Source organism: Stegostoma tigrinum, chromosome 9, assembly GCF_030684315.1.
Source record: "Stegostoma tigrinum isolate sSteTig4 chromosome 9, sSteTig4.hap1, whole genome shotgun sequence".
Lineage (NCBI taxonomy): Eukaryota > Metazoa > Chordata > Chondrichthyes > Orectolobiformes > Stegostomatidae > Stegostoma > Stegostoma tigrinum.
In genome coordinates, this window is record NC_081362.1 from 79,747,813 (window position 1) to 79,770,115 (window position 22,303).

General features: G+C 43.2%; 3 protein-coding genes across 8 annotated transcripts in view; 2 read left to right on the plus strand and 1 right to left on the minus strand.

The window, feature by feature from the left end:
- cebpz (CCAAT enhancer binding protein zeta) overlaps positions 1-9,142 on the plus strand; it is a 36,980-nt gene extending 27,838 nt beyond the window's left edge. For both annotated transcript variants that reach the window (XM_048535742.2, XM_048535743.2), the window contains exons 11-16: positions 98-158; positions 5,286-5,458; positions 6,012-6,095; positions 7,345-7,403; positions 7,655-7,736; positions 8,010-9,142. In XM_048535742.2, coding sequence (XP_048391699.2) covers positions 98-158; positions 5,286-5,458; positions 6,012-6,095; positions 7,345-7,403; positions 7,655-7,736; positions 8,010-8,149 — 599 coding nt within the window. In that variant the 3' untranslated portion in view covers positions 8,150-9,142. The remainder of the gene's footprint in view (positions 1-97; positions 159-5,285; positions 5,459-6,011; positions 6,096-7,344; positions 7,404-7,654; positions 7,737-8,009) is intronic.
- LOC125454693 (protein CEBPZOS-like) lies at positions 7,111-17,964 on the minus strand. Of its 4 annotated transcripts, XM_048535746.2 has the most exons (6): positions 17,849-17,964; positions 17,570-17,758; positions 10,110-10,228; positions 8,806-8,850; positions 8,227-8,313; positions 7,111-8,107 (listed from the first exon to the last, which is right to left on the minus strand). In XM_048535746.2, the coding sequence occupies exons 3-5, from the start codon at positions 10,225-10,227 to the stop codon at positions 8,231-8,233; spliced, it is 246 nt and encodes an 81-aa protein (XP_048391703.1). In that variant the 5' UTR covers position 10,228; positions 17,570-17,758; positions 17,849-17,964; the 3' UTR covers positions 7,111-8,107; positions 8,227-8,230. The 4 variants fall into 4 exon arrangements, with proteins under 4 accessions (XP_048391703.1, XP_048391701.1, XP_048391705.1 ...); XM_048535744.2 differs by lacking the exons at positions 17,570-17,758; positions 17,849-17,964 and adding an exon at positions 17,462-17,565; XM_048535748.2 differs by lacking the exons at positions 17,570-17,758; positions 17,849-17,964 and adding an exon at positions 17,485-17,563.
- A 625-nt stretch (positions 17,965-18,589) lies between these two features.
- Positions 18,590-22,303, plus strand: part of slc30a6 (solute carrier family 30 member 6) — a 155,335-nt gene continuing 151,621 nt past the window's right edge. The window contains exons 1-2 of one of the 2 annotated variants that reach the window (XM_048536336.2): positions 18,590-18,806; positions 20,620-20,657. In XM_048536336.2, coding sequence (XP_048392293.1) covers positions 18,632-18,806; positions 20,620-20,657 — 213 coding nt within the window. In that variant the 5' untranslated portion in view covers positions 18,590-18,631. The remainder of the gene's footprint in view (positions 18,807-20,619; positions 20,658-22,303) is intronic. The other variant, XM_048536337.2, reaches the window with a different exon arrangement.

Consider the following 22,303-nt stretch of genomic DNA (forward strand, 5'->3'; position numbering starts at 1 on the left):
CTCCTCTTGTCAAAGTGTAAAATCTGCTGTTGTTTCTCGGTATAAATGAAGAATGAAATATTTTGAATTGTTTATTTTGTACATTATACCATTTCAGATTTCTATGAAGGAGAAAAATCTTATAATACATTAATTGATGACAATTTAGATTTTGCCAGGTAAGATTTATCCTGTCCTACAGATTCAGTTAATTACTGCATTTTTTTTGCAGGGGGTAGGGGTAGGAAAGAGTGTCTTGCTGTTTTGTATACTGTGTTTTGGTCAATTTTTCTGATGTAAATTGACATGTTGCCTGTCCATTCTGACAAGCGTTCTAAGCCCTGTCATTCAGCAAAGTTCAGAGTATCGCATCTGAGATTATCAGCAGATGTGATTGTGTTTGTAGTTTGGTAGGAAACAGAAATTAGGAATAAAGGAACAAGTTTGGAGGAAAGGTCACCAGAATCGAAATGTTAATTCTGTTTTCTCCATAGGTGTCGCCAGACTTTCTCCAGAAATTTCTTTTTGTTTCAGGTATCCAGTACCCACAGTTTTGTTTTATTTTAGGAATAAAATGTTTGTTTTCTGATTGTCAGAATGTGGCAAGTGATGTTCCTTGGAAGTTTGATCTAAGCCCTTGGTTCTTCATCATACAATTATATATTCAGGGTTTAGATGAAGGAATACACAGTAAAATATCAATTTTGCCAATGACAACATAAGTTAGGAGGCACAGCAAATTCTGTGATGAGAACAGAAAGTTATAGATGGACAAACAAATTAAATAAGTGAATCTATAGATGTCGAAATCATAGAATTCCTGCAGTGTGATTGCAGGCTATTCAGCCCATTGAGTCAACACCTACACTTGGAAGAGCATCCTACCCAAACATCCCACTCCGCCCTATAACCTTGACTTGTCATGGCCAATCCACTTAACCTGCATATCATTGCACTGTGCAAGAAAATCAGAGCACTCAGAGGAAACCCACACAGACAGTTGCCTGAGGTTGAAATTGAACCTGGGTTCCCAGTACTGTGAGGGAGCAGTGCTAACCGCCGAGCCACCCCATGGAGTTCAGTTTGGACAAGTGTGACATCATTTACTTTTTGATCCATAGATGAATCTGAAGATCTTCTTTATAGCAACAGACAGGATGTAAACTTGAAATTGCCTCTAGATTATTTTGAAGTGAAAACTGAAGTCTTTCAGAGTGTGGAAGTCTAAAATATCACTTCCCAGAAGTCAAAACAGAAATTGCTGGTGCAACTCAGCAGATCTGACAGTATCCACGGGAAGAAAGCAGAGTTAATATGAAGTCCACTGATTCAGCATTTCTTTGTTTTATTATAATCCCCACACTGCCCTAAGAATGAAATGGATATTGGGTAAACTGAACCAAGATAAAAGCTAAAATAAAATACTGCAGATACTAGAAATCTGAAACAAGAATGAAAACAACTGGACAAACGCAGCAGGCCAGATGGCATCTATGGAGATAATTGAGGTTGACATTTTAAGTTGACTACCTTTTTGTCCAAGTGGAAGAGAGAGAATATGTGAGAACTTTTAAACCAGCAGAAGGGAGAGAGGGCAGGAAGAACAAAAGGGAAGATCAAGTAACAAAATATTTCCTTATCACCACAATGAGTGCTAATCGATGTTATGATGAAATAAAGGTTGTGTCCAAATGAGGCACGAATTGCTACATGTGAATGCAACTTGAAAGTGTAAAGAAAAAAAACACAATCAGCAAACGAAAGGGAAGGACAAAAGTTAAAGAACAAAATCAAGGTGGCAGAGTTTCTGACCTAAAGTGCTTGAACTTGATTTTGAGTCAAGTGACCCTCCATCAATGTGAGTCCCCACCCCAGGCAATATCACTGCCGTGTATTCCTCCTACTGTTATGTAACAAATTTGAACCAATCACAGACTGGGTGACACTTTGTGAAACACCTCAAGCATGACCAAATTTTCTGATTTCATCTTATCTTAATTTTCCACCATGCTGTCACACTCACATTTCAGTCTATGAAGGTTGCTACATTGTTCCAGTGTAGCTTGATGCAAGCTTGAGGAACAATTTTGATTAGCACTCCATAACCCTGACACAATTACATGAAAGTATTTTAATATGAATGGAGATTACTTACTGGGTGAGGAATCATGACTATTTGCCATTAGACATCTGCATGTTAGATTTGCAGAACAGGGCTCTACTATGTCTGTGATAATAAAACGTGAGGCTGGATGAACACAGCAGGCCCAGCAGCATCTCAGGAGCACAAAAGCTGACATTTCGGGCCTAGACCCTTCATCAGAGAGGGGGATGGGGTGAGGATTATGGAATAAATAGGGAGAGAAGGGGAGGTGGACCGAAGATGGAGAGAAAAGAAGATAGGTGGAGAGGAGAGTATAGGTAGGGAGGGGATAGGTCAGTCCAGGGAAGACGGACAGGTCAAGGAGGTGGGATGAGGTTAGTAGGTAGGAGATGGAGGTGCGGCTTGGGGTGGGAGGAAGCGATGGGTGAGAGGAAGAACAGGTTAGGGAGGCAGAGACAGGTTGGACTGGTTTTGGGATGCAGTGGGTGAAGGGGAAGAGCTGGGCTGGTTGTGTGGTGCAGTGGGGGGAGGGGACAAACTGGGCTGGTTTTGGGATGCGGTGGGGGAAGGGGAGATTTTGAAGCTGGTGAAGTCCACATTGATACCATTGGGATGCAGGGTTCCCAAGTGGAATATGAGTTGCTGTTCCTGCAACCTTTGGGTGGCATCATTGTGGCACTGCAGGAGGCCCATGATGGACATGTCATCTAAAGAATGGGAGTGGGAGTGGAAATGGTTTGCGACTGGGAGGTGCAGTTGTTAATCACGAACCGAGCGGAGGTGTTCTGCAAAGTGGTCCCCAAGCCTCCGCTTGGTTTCCCCAATGTAGAGGAAGCCGCACCGGGTACAATGGATACACTATACCAGATTGGCAGATGTGCAGATGAACCTCTGCTTAATATGGAAAGTCATCTTGGGGCCTGGGATAGGGGTGAGGGAGGTGGTGTGGGGGCAAGTGTAGCATTTCCTGCGGTTGCAGGGAAAGGTTCCGCGTCTGGAGGGCAGTGTGGAGAAAACAAGGGAGTCACGGAGAGAGTCGTCTCTCCGGAAAGCAGACAAGGGTGGGGATGGAAAAATGTCTTGGGTGGTGGGGTCGGATTGTAGATGGCGGAAGTGTCGGAGGATGGTGCGTTGTAGCCGGAGGTTGGTGGGGTGCTGTGTGAGAATGAGGGGGATCCTCTTTGGGCGGTTGTGGCAGGGGCGGGGTGTGAGGGATGTGTTGCGGGAAATGCGGGAGACGCGGTCAAGGGCGTTCTCGACCACTGTGGGGGGAAAGTTGCGGTCCTTGAAGAACTTGGACATCTGGGATGTGCGGGAGTGGAATGCCTCATCGTGGGAGCAGACGCGGTGGAGGCGGAGGAATTGGGAATAGGGGATGGAATTTTTGCAGGAGGGTGAGTGGGAGGAGGTGTATCCTAGGTAGCTGTGGGAGTCGGTGGGCTTATTCTTCATGCAACATTCCCCCCACAGCGGTCGAGAACGCCCTTGACCGCGTCTCCCGCAACCCATCCCTCACACCCTGCCCCCGCCACAACCGCCCAAAGAGGATCCCCCTCGTTCTCACACACCACCCAACCAACCTCCGGATACAACGCATCATCCTCCGACACTTCCGCCATCTACAATCCGACCCCACCACCCAAGACATTTTTCCATCCCCACCCTTGTCTGCTTTCTGGAGAGACCACTCTCTCCGTGACTCCCTTGTTCGCTCCACACTGCCCTCTAACCCCACCACACCCGGCACCTTCCCCTGCAACCACAGGAAATGCTACACTTGCCCCCACACCACCTCCCTCACCCCTAACCCAGGCCCCAAGATGACTTTCCATATTAAGCATAGGTTCACCTGCACATCTGCCAATGTGGTATACTGCATCCATTGTACCCGGTGTAGCTTCCTCGACGTTGGGGAAACCAAGCGGAGGCTTGGGGACTGCTTTGCAGAACACCTCCGCTTGGTTCGCAATAAACAATTGCACCTCCCAGTCGCAAACCATTTCCACTCCCCCTCCCATTCTTTAGATGACATGTCCATCATGGGCCTCCTGCACTGCCACAATGATGCCACCCGAAGGTTGCAGGAACAACAACTCATATTCCGCTTGGGAACCCTGCATCCCCATGGTATCCATGTGGACTTCACCAGCTTCAAAATCTCCCCTTCCCCCACCACATCCCAAAACCAGCCCAGTTTGTCTCCACCCCCCACTGCACCACACAACCAGCCCAGCTCTTCCCTCCACCCACTGCATCCCAAAACCAGTCCAGCCTGTGTTTGCTTCCCTAACCTGTTCTTCCTCTCACCCATCCCTTCCTCCCACCCCAAGCCGCACTCCATCTCCTACCTACCAACCTCATCCCACCTCCTTGACCTGTCTGTCTTCCCTGGACTGACCTATCCCCTCCCTACCTATCTTCTTTTCTCTCCATCTTCGGTCCGCCTCCCCGTCTCTCCCTATTTATTCCAGAACCCTCACCCCATCCCCCTCTCTGATGAAGGGTCTAGGCCCGAAGCGTCAGCTTTTGTGCTCCTGAGATGCTGCTGGGCCTACTGTGTTCATCCAGCCTCACATTTTACTATCTTGGATTCTCCAGCATCTGCAGTTCCCATTATCACCTCTACTATGTCTGTGGCTGAGTTAATGCTGTTCTCTGGTTAAAATAATTTTGACTAGTCTGATCGCAATGAATATTTTGCTGTGCTCTAATGAGCAGCTTTCCCACTGAATTTGCATTTTTATGCAAGCTGAACAACAATATGGTAATATTTTAAAAAAAGAACTGCAGTCGAAGATTTGAAACAAAAGCAGAAATTGCTAGAGAATCTGAACAAGTCTAGCAGCATCTGTGGAGAGAAAGCAGAGTCACCATTCTAGATACCCTTTAGAACTGCGATGAGTTTGTGTGGGAACTAACTTTGTAATTCAAAAGTCACATGTTTTGTTCACTTTTAACTGTTATTTTACTCAAATTACTAACCAAAGAAAATTTTAACTTCTTACTGTGTGAGAAGATGTTGCATCCGCAATACTGAATAGAAGCAACGGGTCACTTATTACTAACATAATGGAGAATTTGGCGGCATGCTTTCTGATAACAGAGGGAGAAAAACCAACCAGTTTTGATAAATTTATAGCACACATCATTGGGCAATAGCAAAATATAAGCTTGTCAAGACAAATGTCCACTATTTTCATAGTAATATGAAACAGGAATCAAAAAATGCAAAAAAAGTTGAAGATACTGATTCAGACCTCGAAGATGATGTGGATGATTTGAATGATGACAAAGTATCGTTGGGAAGCTTGGATGAAGACGACTTTGAGGAGGTGGTTGGAGAAGATGGTGGCATGTTTATGGATGATACAGAAGGTACTATTCATGTTTGCTGTAATATTATATAACAAAACTTAATTTTACAAAGCTATGTCTATGTTTAATCCTAATAAGTGCAATGAACTTCAGAGAAGGTAAGTACCTATAAATTGAAGTCTTAACTTTTATAAATTATATTGGATGGTACTTGTACTAGCGACTTTTGAGAAGATTTGTAGCTCAGGTTGAGGTTCTGGATGTGTTTGCTCGCTGAGCTGGAGCTCCTCTGAGAAAAAGAACAGGAAATGACCTCAGCAAAACTGAAAACTAACCTTCCAGCTCAGCGAGCAAACTCACATCTGGCACTTGTACTTTCTCAAATACAGTACTTTCTTGGCACTAAACATTGGCATATTAAGTTGTTTCATGAGTTAATAAGTGAGAATACACACTAAACACATTTTCAGATCTTGAAAAAAAGTCACTAACTGCTTTTTCAAACTTCCTGTTCTTTACACCAATCTATGACCAGTAGCTAATTGGACTTTTTTACAGTGCAAATAATTTAACCAGAAATATTCTTGTATAATACTTTTTCACAAATATGCAGAGATTGGCAATGTCTTGTCAAGCAACAAGTGTAAAACGCATGGCAAAAGGAAAAAAGACTTCGACTTCGCCAAATCTGTTTCAGGTACAAAATTACTTTTGAAAATTATTAGCATTCGGGGTTTTAATTAGTCTCCTTTTGTAGAACAGTTGATTTAAGGTTGTTCTAAGATTAAAAGAACATTTAACATTTTTATTCCTGAATTATAACTTGTGCTTTCACTAGTGTCAAAATACAGTTTATTCAGGTAGGCTGTCATTAAGAGTCAATGGGTTATTTGACTCTGTGGAGATACCAGAATTCACTGGATATGACGAAGTGTGAATTATGTCTGATCATAGTTCCCTAATCAAGCAGTACTGGTGTTCTTATTGGTAAAGATGAGCTAACTACTACTACCTTGATATCCAGAGCTATGTTTTTGTATATTTTGGTATTCACTTCTCCAATTCTCTCCTTGTTTTGATAGTCAAAAATTGTTTCATTCTTGTAGAAGTTTATTACATTAACCTCAACTTGCTGAATTTGCCACATGCTGTGATATTGAATTCTACAAGAAAAGGAATCTTAGATTTCCTTATTGACTAATGAGTTATCTATTTGAGGAGACACTAAAGAAAAATTAACCTCTGCATTTCCAGGTAAAGATGAGGCTCATATGGTAATGAAAACATAACTAGACTGGGCCTCTATACCTGAACTAAATTGTTAACGTTTCAGAATTAATTAACCCTATATCAAAGTAAGTTTCATGAATTTAAATATTTATCACTGAACTGTTAATCCAGAGCTCTAGGATATGTTCTGGGGACCTGGGTTTGAATCCCACCACAGCAGCTAGTGGAATTTGAATTTTACACTTTTTAAAAAAAAAATCTAGAATTAAGAGTCAAATGATGGCCATGAATCCATTGTTGATTTTCAGAAAAACCCATCTCGTTCACTAATGTCCTTTTGGGAAGGAAACTACAATCCTTACCTGGTTTGACCAACAGCAATGTGGTTGGCTTTTAACTGCCCTGTGGGCAATTAGGAATGGTCAGTAAACGCTGGCCTAGTCTGTGATCCCTCACTGTATAAATGAATTTAAAAAAAGTAATTCAAGATTTGCATCTTTTACTGTATTTATGTAGTACATCCCACTACTTTGGCCTGGCATTAGAATGGAAATCTAGATTGTTTTGTACCATCTTTCAGTTCCATTCAGTCCAAATTAAAGTGGAAAAAAGTGAATTGTTGATGCGTTGGACTGTTTCTGTAACAGTAGCTGAAAGTAGCTTTTGTTAAGTGATTGGTTACTTTTAAGTTTACTGAATTATATGTACTGTTTCAGGAAAGAAACCGAAAAAGAGTGTTAAGGAAAGCACCAACATCTTTGCTGCTGCAGAAGAGGTGAGAAGTAATATATTGTCAGACTTAAATGCCAACTTCAGGGTGCCGGCTTAGTATGCATCTGCAAATTGCTCTACTGGTTTCTAATTGGCAGTCTTCCAAGAAGGATGAGTATTCTTTTTATACAGAACTCAAAAATCAAAATATGCATGGTAAAGAAATGTGCCAATTCTGCAGAGGTTATTTTCTGATATGTAATTTTTTTGTAATGGTTTGACAAAAACTAAATGTAAGTATTTTTGTTTAAACAGTTTGGTTATCTGCTGGATGAAAACGCAGGATCAAAGTTTGACAATATTGGTATAAATGCAATGTCAAACAAAGATAAAGCAAGTAAGTAACTGGTGTCGATATAATAGGCTTAATTTTTTTCCCCACATACACCAAGTACATAGTAATTTGGGATTTTTAGTATGCCTAGGCCAAAGTTGTATTCTCAGTTTTATAAACCTTCAGTATAATGTTACAAAAATCTTGTTCTTGAATAGTCAAGCTATAACTTCCCATTGGCTAGATACTAGCCACATAAAATTTATTTATTGAAGATTTTCCGCTTGGAAATTACATGGTGGCTCTCTAAAGAATGTCAACATGTTATTTCCCTAGGTATGAAACAGCTACAGTGGGAATCCGATCGTGATGCTTGGATCAGAGGCAAAGATGCACGGACACTGCGCAAGCAGAAGAACTTCAAGGCCAAGAAACTGCAAAATAAACACAAAAGATTTTTAAACAACAAGAGATGAACAAAGCTTAGAAAAATATTTGTAAAACACTGTTCCTGGCAAATCAACCTTTTACGTATGAAAGACTTTGTACTTACATATTTACTGGTTATTTTTGGACCACATTTCCTGATCCTGTTCTCTGATTCCATAGATTCCTGCCCACTCATTGGATTTATAATAAACTGAAAATAGCAAAGGAAATTATTTTGTATCAATTTATAAAATAGTGCTGCATTTTAAGAATGGAGAAGACCATGCAAGTCAGAAGGACTTTGACATTGACATTGGACGATTTAGAGTTTAATAACTTTCAGCAAAGTTTAACATGAATGCAGAACAGGATCGTTAAAAAACTGAAATGCAAAAGATGACATCAGAATCTCAACTATTCAAACAGTATGGATGGATTAGAAAAGCTTATATTTTGTATAAAGATAAGTTCAAGTGCAAAACTAAACCATATTTGTTTTAACAGAGATCTAACAAGTCTTTGTTCATGCTGCCCTTGTTTATGTTTTGTCTATGGAACGCTTTAAGTCTAGCTTTATAAATTCAACTGAACTTGTGACTTCAACTGTTTTGAAATTTCTAAGCAGCTCTGAATTAAGTTTGAAGTTTTTACAGCATAATTTCACCTCTCAAATTTTATCTGAGCAAATAGAACTGGTACTCACCTTCCAAAATGGATGGAAACTTTCTTTTTACTGAATGTCTGAACTCTGCGAGGGGGGAAAAATACACTTTGTATAATGTTTAATCATCATGCTACTAAAAGCAGTTACCAAGACCAAAGGCTTTCACACTTGTTTGCAGAAATTTGTTTGGGAATACGTAAAGGAAAGGGGCAGATCTAATGCTATTTTTTTTCACCAGATTCTGAAAAACAACAACTGGGAAGCAGAGGGTGTTAATTGTCTTAATTTCATACCAGAATTGTTAACCTCAGCAGTGCAGTAACTGGTATGTCTTCTGTCAGCTTGTTAAATGCCTGGATAAATTTAATATTTTTAATCAACTTGTTCAGACATTTTATAAGCATCCGAGAGAAGATGGGACTTGAGGGAACGTAGTCATGGAGATATACAACATGGAAACAGACCCTTTTGGTCCAACTCGTCCACACTGACCAGCTATCCTAGATAAATCTCGTCCTGTTTGCCAGCATTTGGCCCATATCCCTCCAAGCCCCTCCTATTCATATACCCAGCCAGGTGTCTTTAAATGTGGTCGTACTTGCCTCCACCACTTCCTCTGGCAGCTCATTCCATACACACCACCCTCTGCACAAAAAAGTTACCCTCTTAGGTCCCCTTTAAGTCTTTCCCCTCTCACCTAAACCTATCCCCTCTAGTTTTTGACTCTTTTCCCTAGGGGTGGAGGAGGGTGTGCTATTTACCTATCCATGACCCTCATGATTTTTTCAACCTTTAAGGTCACCCTTCAGCCTCCAACACTCCAGGGAAAATAGCCTCAGCCTATTCAGCCTCACCATATAGCTTCAAACCCTCCAGCCCTGGCAACATCCTTTAATCTTTTCTGAATCCCTTTCAAGTTTCACCATATCGAAAGCAGGCTGGCCAAAATTGCATGCAGTATTTCAAAAGTGGCCTAACCCATGTCCTGTACAGCCTCAACATGACCTCCCACCACCTATACTCAATGCACTGACCAATAAAGGCAAGCCTACCGTATGCTTTCTTCACTATCCTACTGACTTGCGTCTCCACTTTCAAGGAACTATGAACCTGCACTCCAAGGGCTCTATTCAGCAATGCTTTCCAGGACCTTTCCATTAAAGTGTACAAGTTCTGCCCTGATTTGCCTTCACAACACTGCCACAAAGGCCTTGTAACATATTTTTACTCTGGTATTTTTTAGCATAAATATTAAGTTAATGAATTATTACTGGGAAGTGAGTCAGTTCTACGTAGCCATTAACCAATGAAGCAAAATATTAGATGCATTAAATTATTCTTACCTTGACTGGTATTCAGCCTTTGAAACAGCCAGTATGCTCCAAACACTCCTGCGACCTCTGCGATTAAAACTCCTCTAAAGAGTCGTCTTGCCAATGGTTCCATAGTTTTGGGTGACATTCTTAAAGAGAAATGGAGGGGGAACAACCATAAACACTCATCTGATTCTTGTTTATACAGTATAAAAATACTTGCTGTATAAATGTATCTTTCACATCCTTGGACACACAAATGCTTTACAGCCCAATGAAGTACTTCTGAATGTTGGTTACTGTTGTAATGCAGGAAATGCAACAGTCAAATTGCCACAATGATTTTGCACAAAACAAGTGACAATTAGTTGGTCTGGTTTTATTATTAATTAAGTGATAAATATTGACCAGGACAGATGGGATAACTCTGCTCTTAGTAACCTGATTACACATTATCTGGAACTAAATAAGACAGAGAATTAATATGCCAGCCTAATTGAAAGATATAGTTAGCAACTGGCGATGTGCTTATTCTTAAAGTGCGAGAATATAGAGTTTTTCGAAACTATAATTTGCAGTGTATCTCCTCCAGAATTGTGCTCTGCTATAACTTCTTGCAGTGAAGTTGAGAGAAAACTAAAGCAGATTTAGTTAAGTCCCTGCAGATATACCAAAAGCAGAGACCATTTAATTCTGTCTGTATAATTTGACTGTCAAAACAGTAAACTAAAACATGCCACAACAAATCTGTGGATGGACGAACCCAAACATTTCTTCTATCCTAATGCTATCTAATGAGTATCTTTCAACCAGGATCAATTTTGAGTCAGATTCTTTCCAATAATTGCAAAGTGCAATAATTGCAAACTTGACTTATTAAAGCAAATATGCTGTCACAGCTAATAGGCATGTCTCAAATAGATGTTGAGGAGGGTACTTATTCCATGTAACTACTGAAAATGTTTTCAATAGTTGAACAATTTAAAAACTATTCTAGTTTTTTTTGTCTGCGCAGCCCATTAAATGGTAGTTTAGGTAATGAACTCCTTACTTACTCAATTCACAAATGTCCCACACCTCAGGATGCAATTCCTGGATGATAAATTCCCTTAATATCACTAGGCATTGCTTCCGTTTTAGTGCGACGCTTTTCATCCAGCACTCTAGTAGTTACAGTTCTAGGGACCCAGATTCAAATGCTGACATGGCAGATGATGGTATTTGAATGCAATTTAAAAATCTAGAACTAAGAGTCTAAAGATGACCATGAAACCATTGTCAGAAAACGTATCTGGTTCACTAAAGAAACGGTCATCCTTACCTAATTTAGCCTACGTGTGACTTAAGATTCACACCAATATGCATGACTCTTCGCTGCCCTCAGTAAGCCATAGCAAGCCAGAACTGTAACAATCACCAGTTTGTGGGCAGCACAGTAGCTCAGTGGTTAGCAGTGCAGCCTCACAGAACCAGGAACCCAGGTTCAATTCCAGCCTCGGGCAACTGTCTGTGTGGAGTTTGCACGTTCTCCCCGTGTCTGCGTGGGTTTCCTCCCGGTGCTCCGGTTTCCTCCCACAGTCCAAACATGTGCAGGCTAGGTAGATTGGCCATGCTAAATTGTCTGTAGTGTTCAGGGGTGTGTGGGTTATAGGGGGATGGGCCTGGGTCTGGGTGGGATGTTTCAAGGGGCGGTGTGGACTTGTTGGGCCAAAGGGCCTGTTTCCACATTGGAGGGAATCTAAAAGTCTTGGAAAAATGAAATGAAACTGGACAGACTACCTGACATAAAACCTGGGCACCAGCAAAAACGGCCATGCTCACCCTGTCTTGTCCTCCATACCATCGAAATTGGGATGATAAGATTAAAATAAAAGGAACAGAAGTTGACTGTTCAGCCTTTTGCGCTTGCCCCATCATTCTGTAGAATTGTGGCTGAGTTGATCATACATCATAGAATCCCCACAATGCAGAACCAGGCCCTTCGGCCCAACAAGTCCACAATGCCCCGAGAGCATCCCACCTAATCTATACATCCCTGAACACTATGGGCAATTTAGCATAGCCAATCCACCTAACCTGCACATCTTTGGACTGTGGGAGAAACCCACGCAGACACGGGCAGAACGTGCAAACTTCACACAGACTGTCACCCAAGGGTGGAATTGAACATCAGGTCCCTGGCACAGTGAGGCAGTAGTGCTAGCCACTGAGCCACTGTGTCACCATTTCTCACATCCACTTCCCTGTAACCCTTGATTATTCCATTGATAAAAAATCCATTTTGCTCAGCCTTCAATATCCACATGGGCCCTGGTCCCAGAGTTCTCTATGGCAAGGAGTGCCAAAGACTCAACCCAAGAAATTTTTCCTCATCTCAGTTTTAAACTGGCAACCCTTTATTCTGAGACTATGCCTTCTGGTCCTCGACTCTCCCATGAAGGGAACATCCTCTCAGCATTTACCTTGTCAAGCCCCTTAAGAATCCTACATCTTCAACGACCTTTCATTTTTTCCTAAATTCCGAGTACAACGCCAACCTCTAACTTTTATTCATAAGATGATCCCTCCATACCAGGGATCATAGAACATAGAATAATACAGCGCAGAACAGGCCCTTCCGACCTTGATGTTACGCCGACCTGTGAACTAATCAAAGCCCATCCCCCTACACTATCCCTACAAATATTCTCTCAACTGCCTTCAATGAAATAATATCTTTCCTTAAATAAGGAAAACTGCTCTCAGGACTGCAGATACACTCTCACCAGCGCCTTGTACAATTGCTGTAAATCCTCCCTACTCTTAAACCTCTTGAAATAAGGGCTAACATCCATTAGCCATTCTGATGACCTTCTGCACTTGTGCTAGCTCTGTTTTTCATGCACAAGTACCTCCAATTCTTAGTTCTCATTCTCCCTTTCAAAATTAATCACCTCACATTTTACCATAATATAATCCATTTGCCAACTTCTTCCCAACTTATCCTATCAATACCTCTACGTAAACTTCTTTATCCTTCTCAGGATTTGCTTATCTCTAAAGTATGATTCTATGTATATGACTGTCCCTGACACCATGATTACTACCCCTGGATACATCCTGTTGCACCAGCAGGATAGGCTCAGCAGAGGTGGCAACACAATAGCACATAGTTGGGACCAGCCCTGGGAGTCCTCAATATTTCCATGAGACTTCATGATGGCTGAGTCACTGGTTCAAACACAGGCAAGGAAACCTCCTACTAATTAACACATATTTTCCTCCCTTGAATTGTCCTCCAAGTTGAAAACACTTGGAGGAAACATGGAGGATAGCAGGGGTGCAGAATGTACTCCTAGTGATGGTCATTGAAATTTCCCAACCAGTGACTTGGCAACTGTATGACTGATCAAGCTAAACGACAATGGCACAGATGGTGAGGGAATCAAAATGAGAGAAAAACATACTTAAACTCATCCTCAGCAATACGTCTGTCACAAATGCACATGGATACATAAGGCATTGGTTACAGCAAAAGAAAATGGACCCTGACAACCTTCCAGCAATAGCACTGAAGACTTGTGCTCCAGAACTTGCTGCACCCCTTGTCAAGCTTTTTCCGGTACAATTACAATACTGGCAACTACCTGATAATGTAGAAAATTGCCCAGGTACATGCTGTACACCAAAAAAGCAGGTCAAATCCAACCTGGCCAATTAATGCCCCATCAGTTGACTCTCAAAATGATGGATGATGCTATCAAATGTTATCTGTTCATTGGCACGCTGTTTGCTGTACTCCCAGGGCCATTTGACTCCTCACCTCATTCCAAGCTTAACTCAAACATGTACAATTGCGCTGAAATCCAAAGAGGAGGTGACAGTACATGCTCTTGCTATTGAGGCCATGTGACTGACTATGGCATCAAGGAGCATGAACAAAACCGGAATAAGGGGGAAAACTCTCCGCTGGCTAGGGTCATACTTGGTCCAATGGAAGAGGGTTGTGGTTCTTTGGAAGTCATCGCTGTGGTTTGTCAGGGTAGGTATTTCTAATTAACCGGTTCAGAGATGCTATTACACGCCTCTGGTATAGGTGGGACTCGAGCCTGGGCTTCCTGACCCAGAAATATGGATACCAATGCACAAGAGCTCTAGTTCCACAGGGTAGTGTCCTAGGTCCAACCATCTTCATCAATGACATTCCCACTATAAAGGTCAGAAGTAGAAATGTTCACCGATGTTTGCATAATACTGAGGTGTTGTTTGTGACTCCTCAGACACTGAGGAAGTCCATGTTCAAATGCAGCAAGACTGAGACAATATTCAGGCTTTGACTGAAAAGGGCAACTAGCATTTCACCACACAAATGCTAGTCAATGACCATCTCCAGTAAGGTACAATCTAACCACTGCCCCTTGACATTCAATAGAAATACCATCACTAAATCCCCCACTATCAACATCCTGGGGGTTACCATTGACCAAAAACTGAACTGGGCTCATCATACAAATACAGTGGCTACAAAAGCCAGTCAGGGCCTGAGAATTCCGCAGCAAGTAACTCACCATCTGACTCTCCAAAGCCTGTCCACCAACTACAAGGCACAAGTCAGGAGTGTGATGGAATATTCCTACTTGGCTGGATGAGTGCAGCTCCAACAACACAAGAACCTTGAGACCACCCAGGATAGAGCAGCCACTTAATTAGCACCCCATCCACAAGCATCCACTCCCTCTGGCACCGATGTTCAGGAGCAAGAATGTATACAGTCTACTGTCAAAATACACTAAAGCTCCTGAGACATCATCTTCCAAACCCAAGACCGCTTCCATATGGAAGGACAAAATACCTAAAAAATCACCACCTGCAAAATTCCACTCCAAGCCACACACCATCCCAACATAGAAATATTTCTTTGTTCCTTCAGTGTTGTTGGGTTAAAATTCTGAATTCATTTCCTAACAGCATTGTAGGCCTATATAGAGCACTAGGACTAAGACTGTTCAAGGCAACTCATTGCTACCTTTTCAAGGCAACCAAGGTTGGGAATTAATGCTGGTCCAGGCAGTGAATAATGAGGGTATAGTTCAGATGTAGAGCATTTGACTGCAGATCAAGAGGTCCCTAATTCAAATCTGGGAGCCCCCTTCAGATAGGCTCCTTTGGTGAACGTGAACTGTATCACAATTTGTCTTTCAACTTGCTTAAATCAGACTGCATGCATATTGGATGGGGTGTTCCTGCTGATGTTAAGTTATTTCGGATGGTACAGTGGTCTCTGCTGCTGCTTCACAACACCCAGGATTCAGGTTCAATTCCAGCCTTGGATGACTTTGTGGGGTTTGCACATTCTCCCCATGCCTGCATGGGTTTCCTCCCACAGTTCGATGACAGGCATGTTAGGTGGACTGGCCATGCTAAATTCTCCCATAGTGTCCAGGGATGTACAGGCTATTCAAAGTTTTGGCAAAGATCAGTACCTTGGGTTGTGGGTGAGGTTGTTGGCTTGCTCACCAAGCTGGCTTGTTCTCGCTCAGATGTTTCATCGCCTAGCTTGGTGATGAAACGTCTTAATGAAAACCAGCCAGCTCAGCGAGCAAGCCAACGACTTCATGTGCAGGCTAGGTGTATTAGCTACGGTAATTGTGAGGTTACGAGGATAAGATAGTGTGGACAGGTCTGATGGGATGCTGTTTGGCAGGTTTTTGCAGACTCGATAGGCCAAATGGCCTCTTTATGGAATGTATGGATTCTTTGATTCCTCCATCCCATGAAATGGCTGGACAGCTGGTTTGCAATGCAGAGTAATGGCAACAGTGCGGGTTCAATTGCCATACCAGCTGAGGTCACCATGGGGGCCATCTTTAAAAAGGGGAAGCAGTGGCCTAGTGGTATTATTGCTGGACTATTAATCCAGAGACTCAGGCTCTGTGTACCTGGCCTTGGACTGCCACCACAGCAGATGAAGTTTGAATTCAAATAAGAGAAAAATTTAAAAACCTTCTCTAGGCCACAATTCTTCCTCAACCCACAAGCAACATTCCCTAATCTTCTTGTTTCAGAAGATTTAATATCAGTTTCTAACTTCACCGTGACAGCAGTGAAGTCAACCCACCAGAAACTTCGCGTCTTAGCTTCTGCTCCCATTGTCTTCCCAATCAGTTCACGCAAGTTGATGCCAATAGCATGTAATCTTCTTCAACCATATCTTCATATATGAAATTCTGCAATATGATCCTCTCCAATTGGTCCTTAAACTTTAATAATGTAACACAATTGAGTCAACTCAATGGATGTGGAAGCTTTGGAAAGGGTGCAGAGGAGATTTACTAGGATGTTGCCTGGTATGGAGGGAAGGTCTTACGAGGAAAGGCTGAGGGACTTGAGGCTGTTTTCGTTAGAGAGAAGAAGGTTGAGAGGTGACTTAATTGAAACATATAAAATAATCAGAGGGTTAGATAGGGTGGATAGGGAGAGCCTTTTTCCTAGGGTGATGACGGCAAGCACGAGGGGGCATCGCTTTAAATTGAGGGGTGAAAGATAAAGGACAGATGTCAGGTAGTTTCTTTACTCAGTAGTACAGGAATGGAACGCTTTGCCTGCAACAGTCGTAGATTTGGCAAGTTTAAGTACATTTGAGTCGTCATTGGATAAGCATATGGATGTACATGGAATAGTGTAGGTTAGATGGGCTTCAGATCAGTATGACAGGTCAGCACAACATTGAAGGCCGAAGGGCCTGTACTTTGCTGTAATGTTCTATGTTCAATGTAACTATTGTAAGGTTCTCAGCAACATTTTCACTAATTTTCATAAAGAGCTCCAATTTTGTCAAACAATCTTATCCTGAGATGATTACTGCTAACAATTGCACAGATTCCAAATAATTGATAATGATATTCTTTGCTTATTTTTAAAGCTGAACAATCCTGTTACACACCTATCTCCATGGCCTTGTCCAAATAAACCATCTTGCAATTTAAGTTTTCCAACTGTGTTTGTTTGGTCTCTTCCCAATTTTAAACACCATTGTCAAAGATTGAAGAGCTCATAATTTCTCTCCACTAATGCTGCTAGACCTGCTGAAATTTTCCAGCATTTTCTGTTTTACTTCATATAATCTCACCAACCACAAGAACGCCCTGAAAGGTATCCGCTGATTATATTCTCAGCAAACCCACCAATAACGTTTCACACTACTCCACCCTGACAGTTCACATTTAGGTATTTAGTAAAGGTTGGCTGTTAAAATATCAATGCATACTATGCACTGTTACAAAAAAACAAAGCAGCAGACCTAACTGCAATATCACAACTTATGTATAATTATATCGAAAGTGTCAATGGTCAGTACGTATCCTGTAACTGGAAACACTAAATATTCAATATTCAAACGATACCCAGAGACACGAACAACGGATACCAAAAACCTGGAATGACATCCTGTTCCCATGAAGAACAGCGTGCGGCTGTTTTAATAGCACCCGACCCTTCACTATCACACTCACCTTCACAAGTCACTGCAGCTCTGGGACGGATCCTGAGTCTGCGCACTTTACTTGTTAGCCGTGGAGGACACCGTACCGACCCTAACGCGTTTGAACTGTTTCGAATTCCGTGCTCCTGACAGAGCTGCCTGTACCTCCTCCCACCATATCACTTGTCCTGGTTTTGTCAACCGTTGTGGCTGGACCCGGCTGTTCAGGAAAAATAAGAGTCAGTTCAATCAGTAATATTTTAACAGGATCTCAGCAATAAAAACGCCCGCTTGTTTTACTGAAGTTTACCTCACAACTTGTTCGCAAAAACCTTGCTTCACAAATCCTCAATACCGAACAGTTTCATCAATGTTTTCAGGATACAGTATGGGATCCCAATGCATTTTAAACACTCTGCTAGTAGACGAAAATCCTGTTGACAGTCCGAAAACTTTTTTTAAAATCTAGTTTGAACGAAAATACTCTTGCCCTGTCCCCTCAAAGTAATTTAAAATATTATCATTTGCTGCTGCATAGTTTGCAAAATTCATTATTTACAATGTGGGCGAACTCTTTTTCTTGGTTGCAGCTTGCAAACCCAGTTTGATGGTTGTCTTCCCTTGTCCCCGGCAGCTAGTTAGCAAGCTGTAGAGTTTCCCGAGTGAGCTTAAGAACCGTCAGTACAAACAGCAAGAGATAGTAGGAACTGTAGATGCTAGAGAATCTGAGATAACAAGGTATAGAGCTGGATGAACGCAGCAGGCCAAGCAGCATCAGAGGAGCAGGAAGGCTGACGTTTCGGGTCTGGACCCTTCTGAAGATTTCTGACACACCTTGTCATCTCAGTACAAACAGCAATATGTGTTAAAGGAAACGTCCCCATGTCAACACATTTTCTATCTCTAGACCAGAAGTGATGAGTGCAAAAGTAAATATGGATGTATTTGGGGAGGCGGTGTATTTTGGGTAAACGAAGTTTGCACGGGCTGTAAAGAAGGGTTTTGTTGACTGGCATTGTCCGCGTGACGGCGGGGGGATGGACCAGCTTTAACAGTCCGTGGGGGCGGGGCCGAATCGAGCAGGCGGCGGAAGATGGCGGAAGACACGTCTCGGTACCTGAGCGGGGACTATTACCCTCGCAAATTCGGGCCCAAGCCCGATGTGGTCCCCTCGGGGGTGACCGAGAGGAAGGTCTTCCCGTTCAACATCGGCCTGGACAAGCCGGACATGGTGGCGGTGGATGTGGTGAATGTGAAGGAGGAGGAAGGTTAGAGCAAAGTGGTGGGGGGGAAAGCAGACTAAGGAAAACTCCTTTACTGTGTCCCCGACACTCCCTTACCTCCCCACAGCTCCCTCCCCCCCCGTCCCCCCCCTCCCTCCCCCCCCGTCCCCCCCCCTCCCTCCCCCCCCCGTCCCCCTCCCCCCCCGTCCCCCTCCCCCCCCCGTCCCCCCCCCGTCCCCCTCCCCCCCCCGTCCCCCTCCCCGTCCCCCTCCCCCCCCCGTCCCCCTCCCCGTCCCCCTCCCCCCCCCGTCCCCCTCCCCGTCCCGTCCCCCTCCCCCCCCCTCCGCCTCCCCTCCGTCCCCCCCCTCCCTTCTCCTCCCCCCCCCCCGTCGTCGTCCCCCGTCGTCCCCCCCCCCCGTCGTCCCCCCCCTCCCCCCCCCTCCCCCCCCTCCCCCCCCGTCCCCCCGTCCCCCCCGTCCCCCCCGTCCCCCCCGCCCCCCCCCGTCCCCCCCCCCGTCCCCCCCCCCCCGTCCCCCCCCCCCGTCCCCCCCCCGTCCCCCCCCCCCCCGTCCCGTCCCCCGTCCCCCGTCCCCCCCCGTCGTCCCCCCCCCCGTCTCCCCCCCCGTCCCCCGTCCCCCCCCCGTCGTCGTCCCCCCCCGTCGTCGCCCCCCCTCGCCCGTGTCCCCCCTCCCTCCCCCGTCCCCCCTCCCCCGTCCCCCCTCCCCCGTCCCCCCTCCCCCGTCCCCCCTCCCCCGTCCCCCCTCCCCCGTCCCCCCTCCCCCTCTCCCCTCCCCCTCTCCCCTCCCTCCCCCTCTCCCCTCCCTCCCCCTCTCCCCTCCCTCCCCCTCTCCCCCCCCCGTCCCCGACGACGGGGGGGGGGGGACGGGACGGGGGGGGGGGATGTATCAAGGGGCGGTGTGGACTTGTTGGGCCAAAGGGCCTGTTTCCACACTGTAGGTATGCTAACCTAATCTAATCTAATCATTGATGATTTCTGCGACTGAGTTGTTTTAATTAGACATTCATATCGAATTTTAGTGGTGTGATTACTCCACTGACTGATTTATTGAAGATTTGCAGAAAATCATAGTGGGCAGAGACATCAGAAGGCATTTGACAGCCTGAAAGCTGTATTAACCCCTGCCCCAGTGTTAGCTACACCAAATTATGCAAACCCATTCAAGGTGGTGGTTGATGTGGGTGTCAATGCTGTGCTCTTGCATGAAGATAAGAATATAGAAAGCTCTGTTGGGTATTTTGCCGGAACATTGAATAATCTTCGACAAAAATATTCCGCAATTGAGAAGGAGACCTTGAGTTTAGTGTTCATCCAGCCTCACATTTTATCTTGGAATTCTCCAGCATCTGCAGTTCCCATTATCTCTTATCCTTGAGCTTAGTGTTGGCTTTGTAACATTTCAACACATATCTTTCCAATAGTGTGTCTGAGACCACGCTATATACTGCTCTTAACTATTTAAAGTTTTTAGGAAAATTTAAGGATAAAAAGACCAGACTGTTTAGATCGAGCTTATTATTGCCTGGTGGTTATCTTTATCATCCCTGGTGCTTTCATTCAGATTTTGCTTAGCTGCCATTCAAAAAAAGGTAAATGCAAAGTTGATGTTTTCGATATACAGCATTACAATAAGCTTTGAAAAGTAGAAAGGAGCACCCAAATATGAAAATCTAATATTATTATAAAAACTCATCCAATAGTGGGTTATTTGTGATATGTTAAAGATGTATGTTCCTATAGTATTTGACCTACTTAAGTCATTTAAAATGTTCCTATTAAAATGTGTTTTAAATGACCTTCATAAATATTTATATATCTTGATCAATGTTGATCTTCCAGGCTACAAGAGAAAACTAGATACCAGTACTTATCTTTTGGTAAGTCCACTGTTTAACATGGTCTGATTTCTCCTTGTTCTTTATTCAAACACAACTTGAGTGAATTAGGAATCTACTTTCTGACTATGGTGTCTGAGGAAACTTGTGTCAAAATAATGACTGGAAACTCAGGACACTACTCGCATCTTAACTGATGGCGTCTAACTTTTTTTAAAGTGTTAATTAATTGTACTTTTGAGTATTGCTTTAAATTTGTTTCATGAACAGAAACACCATTTTGAAATCTTTCATGTTAATTAGATGGCACAGGGATGAAGGCTTACCATTTGTATTGTAGACAGTCATTAAAAGAAATTTGGAGATCTGTAACAGTAGCATAGAGTGATAAGATGTAAGATTGTTATTACTGTTTCTAATAAACAATAGATTATTGACCTTAGTGGTGGCAAGGCTTTCCCCTTTGCAGAGGATTGGAGGAAGAGTCAATCAAACAGTTCGTACAATTAGGAACAAAATACAGATGTTAGAAATCTGAAATAAAAACAGAAAATGCTGGAGAAACCTGGATCGTTTGACAACATCTATGGACCAAGAAACAGAATTAAGGCGTTTCCAATTTCAAAATGCCCGACGGAGGTTACCATCTTCCTCCAATGCTAACAATTCTGTCCTGGCCTGTGGCAGTGTTCCACTGACATTTAACGTGAGCTGTAGTAACAGAAACTCATTGACTACTTAGGCACCCTATAGCCTCTAAATGTAAAAGTTGAATTCAACAACTTCAGAACAGAAGGTTGGTCTTTCATTTTGATGACAATTCCTATCCTCCCCACCTTGTTTGTAACTTGTTAGCATTGATTTTTATCCTTTACTCACCTATTCATGCCTGTTCTACATCTCAAACACTTCTTTACCACCATTAACACTCCCTTTATCTTTTGTTCTGGGCACCCTCCCCATCTGTACCACTTGCTTTTCCTTTGTCAACGGCATAAAACAAGCTTTTCCATTTCCATTCAATTCAGACAAGAGTGATATCAGGTTCCGAAATATTAGCTCTGTTTCTCTTTTCAAAGATGCTGCCGGGCTTGTTGAGTTTCTTCAGCATTTTCTTTTTTGATTTAAAACAATTTGTGTGTTCATTCTCAAATTAAAACAGTGCTGGAAAAGGTCAGCAGGTGTGGCAGCATTTATGGAGAGAAATCAGAGTTAACGTTTCATGTCCAATGATCCTTTGTCAGAACCTGAAACGTTAACTCTGATTTCTCTCCACGTATGCTGCCAGACCTTCTGAGCTTTTCTAGCAATTTCTGGTTTTCTTTCTGATTTCCATAAATGCAGTTCTTTTGGTTTATTGTGCGTTCATTCTGTTTGCTAATCGTATGCATTGGTCTACAATTAAATAAGCTGGCTTTAAAAAGTATATATCTGTTCATTCTCTGCGTTGATCAGTGAACAGATGACATCGGATTTTATATTATTAGGTCTTGGGTTGTGTGCTACCCTCTGTGTTTCTTCTTAGTGGTGTTCAACATGGAGAAGCACTAATTCATTAACGGTGGTGAGGGAAATAGGTGATAATCAGTTGGATATTTCTTTGCCCAAAATTGACCTGATGCAATGAAACTACATGTGGCTTGGAGTTAATGTTGACTCTCAAGCCACACACTCCTGATAGCCCAGCA